At 38.9% G+C, this 14,348-nt stretch overlaps 1 protein-coding gene across 2 annotated transcripts in view; it reads right to left on the reverse strand.

Annotated features, from left to right (window-relative positions):
- cfap299 (cilia and flagella associated protein 299) overlaps positions 1-14,348 on the reverse strand; it is a 98,863-nt gene that overhangs the window by 54,199 nt on the left and 30,316 nt on the right. For both annotated transcript variants that reach the window (XM_055199907.2, XM_055199906.2), the window contains exon 3: positions 5,667-5,757. In XM_055199907.2, coding sequence (XP_055055882.2) covers positions 5,667-5,757 — 91 coding nt within the window. The remainder of the gene's footprint in view (positions 1-5,666; positions 5,758-14,348) is intronic.

Genomic DNA, 14,348 nt, shown 5'->3' on the forward strand with positions numbered 1-14,348 from the left:
TATGCATCTATGAAATCTGCAAAGTTACAAAGCTTAAACTCTCAATCTAAAAGATTTGTTCTGTCTAAAAGCTATTGCTAATTCAAACCTCGCTGAAACGGCTCGATCAGACACACCCTCACATTTCTACATCAGTGAAAGTATTCGCATACTGCCGCCCAAATATATTTGCAAAGAAAGAAAGCGTGTTCAAAATCAGCAATTATGTTTTATTTATAACACTGTTCTGGAACCCAAATATTTGAGTGTGTGCAGCGTATACTACGGAGGACAGTTTTCTAAAACTAGGAGAGAACAAGGCTGGCTGTGCACAAAGACTGTTTCTAAAAAATTGTGCAATTCTAACTTGAGGACATTCTGGCACTTCTGATTCACAGCCTGTGTGTTTGAATAGATTGATGACGCGATTTATTAAAGTTTCTGTATATCCAGCTATTTGTTATCACAAATAAATGATCATCCTTTCTGAGGCTGAGTAAATAACAGAATTTTAATATTTGGGTGAACTATCCCTTTAAGGAACATTTCCCCCATAATAAAAATTAGCAAATATTTTACTCACCCAAACACAGTTGGAGTTATATTACATAACATCCTGCCTCATTTCAGCTTAATGGCACTGTTAGTGTACCATTTTTAAAGCTCAAGAAAACACCCATCCATCTATCCATCCATCGAAAACTACATCTATTCAGTTATTAAATGCCTTCTAAGATGAAGCAATTGATTACAAAGTATACATTTTTATCAGTATATGATAAAAGTTTTAAACCATGACCCTCTGTGCTGCTAACACTAATGAACAAGCTGCACAATTTAAATGAACAAGCTGCACTCAATTATACTTTTTACAATTGGCTTTTAAATACTGTTTACAAAGTCAACAATTAGTGGGGAAATCTATCAGTAGCCAACGGCTTAGCTTTCTGCTTAGAATTCGATCTTAAGTCACATATCCCACTGGGGTGGGACAAAAGGGTCAGGAAAAACACTTGTTTTGCAACTGGTTGTGAAAAGATGAGTGCAGATAAACATTTGGATCTTGGACTTTATAAAAAGTTTAAGACTTTAAAAAAAGATTAAATCACACATTTCATTTAGTATTAAAAATCTTTAAGAGACAGCGCCATTAAACTGTACATTGTGATTAGATAAAAAATGTTGAAAGATCTGATGACTCTCTAAATCAAACTATGGCAAACTTTATTACATAAAAAACAGGCTAATATAAAATCATGTCGAATTTTTTTTCATCATTTATTAGGCTACAAGCTATCAGTTAAAACTAGTTTCAGAGTAGTTTGTACCACATTTTCTACAATGACCTGCAAGAATATAAAGTTATGTTACACTATGGGGCAGTTTCCCGGACAGGGATTAGACTAGTCCTAGACTTAAACACTTTTAAGAGCTCTCCAAACTGAAAACAACTTGCACTTACATATCTTAAAATACATCAGTGCCCTTTGTCTTACCTCAAAATGCACACAGGTAATGTTTTTAGTTAGGCATGTTTGTTAAAACTAGTTATATTTCCTAATTAAACCAAGGCCTAATCCCGGTTTAAGCTAATCCCGGTCTGGAAAACCGCCCCTTTATGTCCTATATTCCTATATAACACAAATGTAATCATTTTTATTGAGCAAGAAAACAAATATTTCAGTTTAACATTTGTATTCAGTAGTAGTATCTCTGCAGAAGAGATGATGATAATGCAACCAATCATGCTTTAGATGATCTTTAGTAACACTGCTTTTGAATTAATAAAGTTAGGCCTGTCCAAACCATTACATCTATAATAAGCCGATTTTATGTCCATTGTCTCAGGAGTTGTCAGGCCCAAAGGTGCTGAATAAAGGTCACAACTTTCACCAACAACTTAATGAGTTTGTTTCCCCAACACAAAAAATGCTGCCAAACAAGTGTGTTCATGTTTGCTGCCACTGTTATCACTAAACTCCACAGACAATGTGTAGTTGTCCAAGTGACTATCCTTGAGGTGGATCATTACAAGGATGTTGTTGTCTAAAAACACAACCTGTGCACACATGTTTGCAAGGGATAACTTAAATAACAAGATAAGATGTTAATTTTGTTATTTAAATTGTTTAGACTATTTACTGAGATGAACTGAAATCAGTCCTGCCAATTTACCAGGTAGAGAGATTGTAAGATTACCAGTAAGGGTGTGATGCTATGTGTGAACAGAGAATAGGATTATTGGTTTGAGCATGGACGATGTCAGAATGCGCTGACAGCTTCGGGCCACATTCTGACACAGATGACGAGTTTACCTCATTTCTCTTCACACGCTGCTTGAAGTCGAACACGTAAAGTGCTACAACAGCTAAATCTCTTCACCAGAGTTGTTTAAAACTATTTGCTGAATAGTCCAAGTTGTTTGCACACTCTCTGTGAAGCCTTATTTTCAGACATTACCATTTAATGTTTTGTAACTATGCACGCCTGTCAGCGTTTGCCATAGAAGTAAAAAAACAACATAAATATGGACGGCAAATATAAAGCCATTACCCATCATTGTTTACAGCACAAGACCAACATCGCCATGTGTCTGTTTTGAAAAAACCCTTAACTCTCTGACAATGTTTACCTGTATTTTGGTACTGATGTGTGAATTATATCTTAAAGAGCCACACAGATCCAAAATCAAAACTGACCCGTAGTGCAGTGTGTCATTGTAGCTGTCCATCAATGTAAACAATGTGCAAAGTAGTTGAACCAAAAAGTGCACAATTAATAAAGTTATTGGCTTCTAAATTAGGGAGTCGACTCTGAATCGCTGAAACGAAACATCATATGGATTGAATCTCCTGCCTGTCTTTATCCACGTCACACGAACACTTTGTATAATAATCTCCACCTACCCGTGAGAAACGAAAACTATGACCTGCCCACAGCTAGTTAGTGCGTAAACATCATATCACGCTGTGTTTTCAGTTTGTGTTGTTTTGACTACCAAATGATGAAGATATATGAAGAATCTGTGGTTAAAATTACTTTTTCAAGAAGGGATTTACTAGACGTTTGGCTGTGAAGAATCAGTGGTTAAAATGACTTTTTTCACGGAGGGATTTACTAGACGTTTGGCAATGAAAGATGGTTCAGTAACCATTTTATTTGGAACAACATGCGTCTCCTAACCACAACCTATAAGTATGATTATAGCTACATACTTGCTTAAATGACTGTAAAAATGTTAATGTCTGTTGTTGTTTTTAAAACTTGGACTAATGATGAATCATGTGAATTGATGTTGTTGTTTAAACTCTTAATATACTGTCAGAGAGTCACGTTAGCAAGCGGCTAACGCATGCTGCACTTACGGTTTCGCTATGACCCGGTTAGCTTACATAAATGCTTCAATGAGTATAAAAGTGAGTGTAAGGGTGTTTTCACATATACACTGTTTAGGTCGGCCCAAATGACGTGTCGCTCCGAGTACGGTGCGTTTGGGTCAGTGTGAACACAACAGCCGCACTCGGGTGCGCACTAAACGGCCGCTCCGAGACCGCTCTAAACAGGTGGTCTCGGAGCGGCTGTTGCCGAACTCTGGGGCGACCCACCTGTGGTGTGAACACTGCTGGACCTCGGGCCAAACCAAATACAGGAAGTTCTCTACATGTTTGAGCCACTGGGCTTCCGTTGTGACGTGATCCGGGTGTTATATTGTGGGTTAACAACAAACAAGCCAATCCTGGTCCGTTGCATAGAGATTCGCTGTCTCCTTTACGTTTGAGCTGATGATTTTATAAATGCATAGCTGTCCTCCACACACAAATAGTGACATTACGGGCTTTTTAGCAAACGGCTCCGTGAGAAAGGCTTTAATAGAACAGCTACGCAATTTCTCGTTAAAGCAAAGAAACTTCGCAAAGACGTGCATCGTTTCTCTCCACATCTTGATAGCTGCGCTATCCCTGTCAGGCTGGTTGTCGTGGAAACGTGGGGGTGGTCATGAGATGGTAAGAGCTGTCAGAGACCAATGATGTACGTCACATGGTGTACGGTGCGGCATTTCGAGTAAAGTAAAAAATATATATATGTGAACACGGACCGCACTAATGATACAATGTATTTTGGTGCGCTCCGAGGCCGCACCACGGTGCGCACCAACATATGTGAAAACAACCCAAATGAGTGTTTTTATTGCTTGGAATAATGATGAATGATGTGTATTGATGTCGATAATGTCTTCTCAGTAAATCATGTTAGCACTAGGTCAATACATTTTGCACAATTGTTGGTCTGTGCCATTGAACATCATTGAACGGCTTCACACGAATCGTTTGGGGATCTCTGAGAAATTGGGTAATTTTAAATTTATATTTTGACCTTGCATGCATTTAAACCTGTTGTCCAGGACTTTTGTGGACAAAAATGGTCATTTGATGAATTTTATTAAACTGATTTCATGGGTTATTCACACATCTGAAACAGACTGGATTTGACTCGCGATCGTTATACACTAAGGTAAGAAGTCCCGTTTATATTCAGCATGTTGTCATCTGGACTTCTGTAACAAAATACTACATTTATGATGCTAGAGCATCTGTACCTCAAAACAGAGACCATACACTGATGCTAAACCCGTAGACCTTTTAAACGATGTATAGTAATGTTAATTTAATATTGTGTCGAGAGGTAAAAACAGAGAATGTTCAATTTGATTCAATTTTAGATGATGGAATATGCAGAAAGAATAGAATTAGGCTGAAAGGTCTTGGCCCGGTTGCATAAAGCACCTTAAGCTTTTCCCTTAAGTATGACACTTAAGGGGTAAATTCCCCTTACCTACTGTAAGAGAATAATTTAAGGGTGTTGCATACAGTATAATCCCTTAAATGGTTCTCTTATGTAAGGGTAATCGTTAATGTTTCACGACAGCGACCCAGGTTTGTTGGTATAAAATACTATTGTTGCCATGGAGATGCAACAGAAAAAACGTACGTTTTTTTTTTGCAACACCCTAAAGTTTAAGGGAAACACAAGGGTGAACTTAAGGGAAAATTACACTTAAGGTGCTTTATGCAACCGGGCCCTGTTGCTTTATACTGTAGCATTCAGGTCGTGCATCATGTTTTTAAAAGTAATTAGTAAAGTAACTAGTAAAGTAACTAATTACTTTTGAAAATAAGTAATCAGTAAAGTAACGGGATTACTTTCTTTGGGAAGTTATCAGTAATCAGTAACTAATTACTATTTCCAAGTAACTTGACCAACACTGCTCTTTAATAGTAAAAAGATGTAACGTAGTTGCATGTGTGAGTAGCACATTTTTGTATTTATTGGTAAAGACATTTTGGTAAATTTACCCAAATAACTGTGTGAAAGAGGCTTGTGCCTCCAAAGCACTCTTTTTCAGAAGAACACCTGGAGCCAGACATGCATAATACAGCATTTTAAGTCATTTTTGTTAATCCGTGTGAACAGGGAATGTTTGATAAAGATGTTGTCTGAGCCCATAAAAACAAAGAAAAACATTTCCATTTTCAATATGTTGTTCTTAACATAACCATGATAAAGAAGGGGTCGCCTTCCTTATATTTGACACAGTGTATATTTTGTTCCTATCCTAATGGAATTGCAGAAATATTCTGGGGGAATCCCATTACGTAGCAAATGGAGTGCTGTAATAATCTACTCACAGCCATTTTCCCACTGCGGTTGGCCTCCTCCCGTTCTGCCAGGGCTCTCAGGAAGTTATCTTTGAGTTCCTTTCCTGCACTTGCCAGCTTCCTGGAAAAGACAACATTTAAACAGTTTGAAATGTCTTTTAAAAAATGTCTTTCATGCCTAAAATGTTTATGTCTATTTGTTCTCACACGCATACACTGGTGCTTCATTCATACATCACTGCAATAAAAAATTACACTAGTCATAAAGCTCTGTTTTACAAATGACAGCTAAAACTATTTCAACATTTCTTGGTTTTTAGTAGACCCAATTTATTTTCAAAGTACCATGATGAGAGGGTACTTGTTTAGTAATTTACAGTTGTCAATTTAAATTCAGATATTATATGAGTTATGAGTTTGTCACATCAGAAAAATGTGTTAACCACCAAACCAAATATGAATGCTGGTAAAAACGGCAAAGAAAAATAAAACAAGTTATCAAAATCTTGGAAAAATAGGCAGAATTCTCTGCTCTCAAGTGGTTTAAACCAAGCCCCCTTGTGGGAAAGCTGACCTGACTTTCAAATACAGCTGGAAACTGATTGCATGCTCGCAATTATGTTAGGGGCGGGGTCATGCGCGGTGGCTCAACTGCGTCATTGACCAACCAGTTATTAGGTTTAGGGTGCAAACACTTTTTCACACAGGGCCATGTGGGTTTGGATTTTATTTTCCCTTCATAATTAAAAGCTTCATTTAAAAACTGCATGTTGTGTTTGCTTGTGTTATCTTTGATTAATATTTAAATTTGTTTCATAATCTGAAACATCAAAGTGTGACAAACATGCAAAAAATAAAAAATCAGGAATTGGCCCAACACTTTTTCACACCACTGTAGATATAAGAAGTTGATCGATTGTAACTTGTGATACTGCTGGTTTAAAATCATTTACCAGCAGATAAGGAAGAAACTAGGCTATATCATTCAGCAAATTACATGAGGGAGATTTCTTACAAACGAGTGCAATCTCAGCGTTGGGGGCTTCCTTCTTTCCTGATCTTCATTCTAAAGTATGCAAATCATTAATTCTCTGCCCAAGTTTACACAAGCACTTAATCTAGCATTTTAAACATAATAGGCTATAATACAATGGTTATAGGACGTTGCGGCAAGTGGATTATACTTTTACTACAGTACGCATTTATCTCCCGAGCTGGCATTATCCCTGAAGCCCACGAAGCCTTTTGAATGCCTTCCATACAAAAACCATGTCGCACTACATCTAATTAGTGGGCAAGGCTTGTATGGTACAAATTCCTCATACACAACTTTGGGAGGTTGATTCCTCTAATAAATTTGCTTCTTCTAACGATAGACTCTTTTACTGTTTGTACACAATGACGTGGCAGCGTATGCGCACTCATTTTGGCAACGGAAGTATAGCAAGAATCAACACAGACAGACAAAGTAATTTTAAAAAGTTGACTATCAACTTCTTCAACACAGCTACCAGATCCGTGTACTATAGTGGAGTGGATAGAAGACGTTAGCAGATGCCCAAATATAAAGTGGCCAGATACATATATACATATATTAGTATATTATATTAGTGTAACCAAACGCAACAACCAGACATTTTGATGCTAGAAACCGTTTTGATACATTTTCTGAACCGTTTTGATACATGGTTCTAACAACATGTTAGAACCACTGGCTAATAGGCTATTTGATCACATGGGCTGTAAAAGGTCTAGAGAGAGAAAAAGGGTACAGGATGCAGTTCACTGTTCATTTCCCCAGTTTCATAGGGTGTTATAAGAAATTGTTTTAAATCTCCATGGTTAAAGGGGCCATAGGGTATGTTTCCCTCCTTGAGATTCAGTCTGGGCTTTACAGACTGTATTTTTTTATCTGGACAAAAGCATACCAATATTGGGTACTTTTGGTCAGCCTAGCTCTTTCCCCTCGCATGTTCAAAAAATGTATGGATTCAGCATTTGCTCCATTGAGACTTAAGAGGATCCGAATACACTACTGTATGGTGTAAGTACAGTCTCAAAAGTTGGCAGTTCGGCAACTCAAGGTGGTTTGGGATTTGGTGACAATGCAGGCACATCTATCTCCCACTCGCAAAGAGTCAATCCTGACAGCAGTGTTCAGGATAAAATTAAGCCGAGTTCACACTGTAAAGTATTTTTAGAAGTACTAGGTCTGATGGCAGCAGCGTCCAACGTGATTCCTGTTGGCCTACTGCACATGAGATCTCCGTGGTGACTCAAAGGCTACTCCCCGAGGGGCAATCGTTCTGTAAGTTCAGGGTTATGTGCAAATGCCTTCATTCCCGGTCTATATGGAAGAAACCGTGGTTTCTCAACCAGGGTCTGACCTTGGGGTCGCAATGTCAGACAGACACGTCCCTCACAGGTTGGGGAGTGTTAGTGGAAGGCCGCTCAGCAAGAGGCCTGTGGAGAGGGCAACATCTCCTCTGGCACATATATTGCACATGTATTGACCAGAACAGGTAATATGTAGGTGGTCTCATACAAAATCACTAAGGAGGTCTGAGGTTGCGCTTTTTGAATAGACTGGCCCTTCAGATTTATCTTTGGATTTGGTTTTCAGACCTCATAGCTCTCCTAGCAGGTCAACCATGTGAGATTTCCCTGAGGAGGAACATTCTGATGCAGGGCGGGAGTGACGTATTTTCGAATATGGAAATTATGGGTTTGGGCCCTGTAGGAGATCATGTTGTGAACCAGGGTCTCTCAACGGAGGTTGCTGAGATCATACTTAACTCTAGAGCTTCCTCCACCAGGAAACTGTATACATTAAAGTGGAGAGTTTTTACTTATATAGTGAAAAACATTGACCTTGACATTTCTGGATTTTTTTGTAAGACCGTTTTTCCTCAGGTCTTGCACCCTCTACTTTAAGAAGTATACTGCAGCCTTAGCTGATTTTCACTCCCCTTTTAATGAGGGTTCTTTAGGCAGAAATCCCATAGTTGTTCGTTTCCTGCATTGTACATGTGGATGAGACCATCATCTCAGTGAGATTTCCAATTTGGGACCTTACTGTATTTTAAGAAGGGATTGTTGCACCCTTTGCAGGTTAGTTGAGTTATGTATAGACAACTTCTGTCACTCAATAATAATTTCTTTTGGCCTTCACCTTTCTGAGGAGAGTAGGTGACCTTTAAGCATCATCTGCTTCTCTTTCATGTCTGGAGTTCACTAAAGGCAGAAGTAAAGCCATTCTATACCCAAGACCAAGGTATATACCCAAGGTTCCTTGTCATGTCACCAGAACCTTAATTCTTTAGGCCTTCATCCTCCTCCTCACGAGTCGGCAGATCAACAAGATTATTCTTATTATGTCCTGTTAGGGCATTAGAAGAGTATGTGAGATAGTCTTCTCTGGGGAGAAGGTCTGATCAACTTTTGGTTTGTTTTGGAGACTTAAACAAGAGTCAACCTGTCTCCAAGCAGACCATCAGTAAATTCATTGTGAAGCCCTGCATAGGTTATGAGGTACTACAGTTTGGACCTTTCTTCCTTACCTGGAACCAGGTTCTTATATCCTGATCTGTGTATAACACCTTCACACAGGACAGACACAATTTGTATGGCATAGTTGGCATTTTGTTCAAGTGTAGTTTTATGACACAGCATGGTGTTCCCTTAAAAGGGACCGTCTCGGTTACAACTGTAACTTTTGTTTCCAGAGATAGGAAATGAGAAGCTGCATCTCATTGCCATTACTCCTTGTAACTGTAGTGCTCGCTTCATGTTTGTTAGTGTAGTTCTTGAGACCGGTCTCAAGACCACTTTTTAAAGGTCTTGGTCTCGTCTTGGAATCGACCACATTTTTACTTGGTCTCGTCTCGGTCTCAGACAAAGAGGACTCGGAATTTTATTTCAAGAACGGTCAAGACCACAACTATGGCACATCACAAATGTATTTTTTTATCATTAATTTTATGCAGTTTTTTCAGGTTTGGCATATGATGTTGGCATTGTTCAAGCATTGTTTTAACTAAAAACACCTGCATTGTGTTAAGTGGATGGTAAGCCATGGAAAGACAGTTCAGAATAAATGGTTAGACAAGAAGTGCCCAATAATATGCATATTCCACATTTTATCATAAGTGTTTTAATGTAGTGACTTGCACTGGTCTTGGTCTTGACTTGGTCTCGGCCTGACTTGGTCTCGACCCTTTAAAGTCTTGGTCTTGTCTCGGCCTGTCTTGGTCTTGGTCTTGGTTTAGGTAGTCTTTACTACAACACTAATGTTTGTTCCAGAAGTTAATGTGCGCTATTTGCTCTTCTTTTTATGCCGCCGGTATCTGTTGCACTCTTGATGTCATCTCCTGTCGCCTATAAAATTAACTAGTTTTGCAAATTATTCAGATGCATGAACGCTGATGCCGTTTCCCCAGTGTCATTTCATGGTGCGGTCCTTGTTTCCTACCTCAAAAAACAGGTTTACAGTCAGAACCGAGACGATTTCCGAAATTATCTTTGACATGGTCTTCGTCAATATAAAAAAATCTCAGTCATATTTTCACACAATGTTCTTTACATTATGTAAGGATGAATGTAGAAAACAGTAAATGATAAACAATGTCTTAGCTTGACATTTTCACAGACTGGATCACAATTAAAAACCCATCCAAAATCCTGGTGCCATAAAGAAAACTTTTCTAGCTTAAATTGCAGTTTAGCACAGTTGGAATGGTAAACCCACCAAACCCACCTCTCTTGTTTAAATACAAATACAGATTATAAAAATATCCAGCATATTTAATTTCAATAAAAATATGAACTAAACTGACTAAAAATATAAATAATCAAGGAGTGATTTCAGTGAGACAAAATGGTATTTATATAAAAAATAACTCTTACCACCCCCGCCCAAAAAATCCCTTTGCTAATTATTCACAGAGGGAAATGATATAAAAAACCTCCTAAATTATCATCTCTGTCATTTCCAGAAACTTTTTCTCTACGTGCTATTTGGCACGTTTCCATGAAAGCAAAGATTTGGCGAACTCCAGTCCGTACACCTGACATAACACTCATTGGCATTCAGCTCGTAGACGTTTCACAGTGCAGTACCAGCAATCGCGCCCTGTCATTCACCCCAAATTTGCTCAACTCTCATAATGTCTGCAGTATACCTGCAGAATCATCTGCTTGCCAGTAAACAAGTATTTGAGAACTTCATCTGTTTACAGAGTGTTTTTGCGAGGGGGAGCAGCAGCAGGTGAAAAGGGCAGCTGAGAACAGCAGACATTCACCTCACCCTATATCACGGAGAAATAGCACACTGTCAAGTCTGACCTATCAAACTTGGTTTGACCTGAAATTGATAGTCTTAAAGGGACAGTTCACAAAAAAGAAAATTCTTTTAACATTTACTCGCCTTATTTCGATTCAAAACACGTAGGATTTTGTTCAATATTGATTAAGTGTAGATTGAAATCAATGTGAAATCAAACTTTGAAATATAACTTGTTATTCACTTTAAATGTTGCTTGATAGTTTGTCACCTTAAACCAGCTGTGGTAATTGTACACATAAAAAAACTGTAAAGTTTATGCTTAGTTTTTACTCCTCATTCGTATGCCAATACATAGAGTTTCCTAAAATCTTGGCTTTTGTGACATGTGGTGTGGTTGCTGCCCCCTAATTCACGAAAAGCAAGAAAAAAAGTGTTTTTCCACTTCAGTCTGATAAAATATGACCAGTTCTTACAGTAGTCTAATACTCTACAATAGCAAAAAATAAGTTATCATGTTTTTGCATTGACAGGTGACCCTGTTCTAATGATCTCTATTTGCTATCTGTCACTAACAAAATGTCTGTGAAGTTCAAATGTGATGCACCTGTATTGGTCTGAAGATAATATTTCCCTGTACCCCCTCCTGTTGGGCACACTCTGTTGTTGCTCAGGTTACATGGCGGCAGGTGGGGGGGCTTTCACAAACAGGCTTGCTGCTTAGAAAGGATTTAACAGACCATGATGCACATGGGGCCCTGGTCTGTTTATTCTGGATGATGAAAAGAAACTGGGGGGAAAGCTTTAAGTAAATGGAACACACACATGACATTTATTTTGGTCAACTACTTGGCTGCCTGTAGTTCATAAACGTGCAGCCAGATGCCAGGCACTGTAATACTAGCACGAGAGGCCTTTGTTACAGGTCTGCAGTGATTGCAATACAGAGCCCTGTAACTCTGTCAGGAGTGATCTGAAGCTTATGTCAACTACCACGCAAAACTTCTACAAGAAACTTGTTGTGTTCTCCTCACAATAAAAAAATATTATATTACATTTAGGAGACACGTTTATCAAAAGCAACATATATATAAAATAACAATATTTACACTTTAAAATAAAGGTGCTACATAATGCCTTAGAAATTGTTTTGGCTGTATGGTTCCACGATCTTATAGGTTCTTTATAGTGTAAAAAGGTTCTATAAAAGGACTATAAAAGGTAATGGTTCTTTTAAGAACCTTTGGCTGAATGGTCCTATGGAAAACCAAAAATGGTTCCTCTATGGCAGTGGTCCTCAACTCCAGTCCTCGGGCCCCCCTTCCCAGAATGTTTTAGATGTCTCCTTATATGAAACACCTGATTCCACTCATTAGGATCCTTCCAGAATGTTTGAAACTTTTCCTTAATTAAGGGGATGTCCACGCGGAGACACATATCACTGTATACGTATAAATTTGTTATCATATTGCCGTTTCGTCCACACGGATACGACGTTTTGAGAGAGTGAAACCGCTATTTTTTGAAACTGGGTCCAAAAGTGGATAAATCTGAAATCGACACCCTTGCGGTTTCGTGTGTACAGCCAATCCGTATATTTTGTGAAGCGAAAACGTCATCACATCACGTGTCGGAAGCGTCACACGTAACAGCAACAACAATAACGGCGGACTACGTGATTGTGTTCGTGCTACAGAAGCTACTAAAGCCTACTAGCTTTATTACAGCAAAATCTATTGCTTCTATGCAATTGTGGTGAGCAACAAGCGATAATGGACAACACCATACGTTGGTTATGCGCATGCTCAAAGTCTTCTTCTTCGTGTATAGTGTATATCTGTGGCAGAATTACAGTGCCACATACTGGTCCGGCATATATACTACACCGCTTTCAGTCGGTTTCAGTGGTTTCGTGTTTACGGATAATTTTTTAGAACAAGGAAAAAAAATGATCGGATAGGGAATGCACCGGCTTCGTGTGGACAAAGCCTAATACACTTACAAGCTGATGAACTGAATCAGGTGTTTTATATATGGAGACATCTAAAATGTTCTTGGAGGGGGGGGCCCGAGGACTGGAGTTGAGAACCAGTGCTCTATGGAAGGGCTCCTCGCATCCAACCCTGGAGAGCCGGTGCCTTGCAGAGTTTAGCCCCAACCCTGATCAGACACACCTGAGCAAGCTAATCAATGGCTTCACGATCACTAGAAAATCACAGGCAGGTGTGTTTGATCAGGGTTGATGCTAAACTCTGCAGGGCACCGTCTCTCTATGGGTTGGATGGATGTGAGAAAGCCTGCTCTATGGCATCGCTGTGAAGAACCTGCACTATGGCATCGCTTAGCATCACCAGCATTTTCAATAGTGTGTCAATATTCTGCAATAATTTCAGAGGTACCTGATCCAGCAATCCAGCTAATTTACAAGAAAACAGATGCACTTAGAGTATTTTGCATCTGAGCTCTTAATATGTAGGGGTGAGCAGGGCACAAACTAACATGGTTAATTGTAACATGGCTACTTTCAGTGGCGGTTCTACACGGAGGCCAAGGGTGGCCCGTGCCTCTGTAGACATGTCCCTGGCCACCCCTGTGGCCACCCCGTGCTGACCAAGTAAAAAAGTATACATTTATTTTGAGTTTACACGCGAGCGGCAAAAGCGGAACTAATGCGACGCAACGTTCTACACGGGCAAATTAGAGCGGCGCACCCAATCACTGTAGCCGCCTGCGGGTGCTGCTCCGCGAGTGTCTCAATTCGTTCCATGTTGAGAATGTGTATGCAGGTTTGGTCACTGGTAATGACTCTAGCTGACTTGACATTGGGACACTGTTCACTTGTTCTCCTGTGACGTGGCTGCTTAAGCGCGTTTTGATCATTCACAGCTGTTACTCATCAACAACCGGCAAAACCAACATCTCGCTAACTTTTTAAAGTTTTCACATTGTAAAAAGCGCTGTAATTATGCTCTTACATATACATGCATAAAATTGGAAGAATAAAATTAAATGTTACATATAAAAATGTTTACAATTAAAAATAAATATTATTTTAAATACTGATTAGATTGTGGTCCCTAACTGTCTAGGATTGTGTGTTTATATGTAAACTAAAACAAACGTTTGTTTTTATAAAAGTTTGCATTTCATAAAGTTTATTGAGTAGGCTCGCATGATTTTCAGTTGGGGGGCTTTAGAAAAGAGCCAAGCTCCCCTTTTGCACCTGCACTCACTCTTGTATTAAATAATATTTATATGATTGTAAAGTAAAATAAAGTGTACGGGGCAGTTACCCTTAGAGCACCTTTAATTATGCAGCCCTTTCAAAAAATCTATTTATATGCATTGATGCATAATACAAGGATAATTAGATAAAGGATCATGAATTGATGAATGTGTGGATATCAATCTATTATAGGCAGATATATAAA

The sequence above is a fragment of the Misgurnus anguillicaudatus genome, chromosome 22 (genome assembly GCF_027580225.2).
Source record: "Misgurnus anguillicaudatus chromosome 22, ASM2758022v2, whole genome shotgun sequence".
NCBI lineage: Eukaryota > Metazoa > Chordata > Actinopteri > Cypriniformes > Cobitidae > Misgurnus > Misgurnus anguillicaudatus.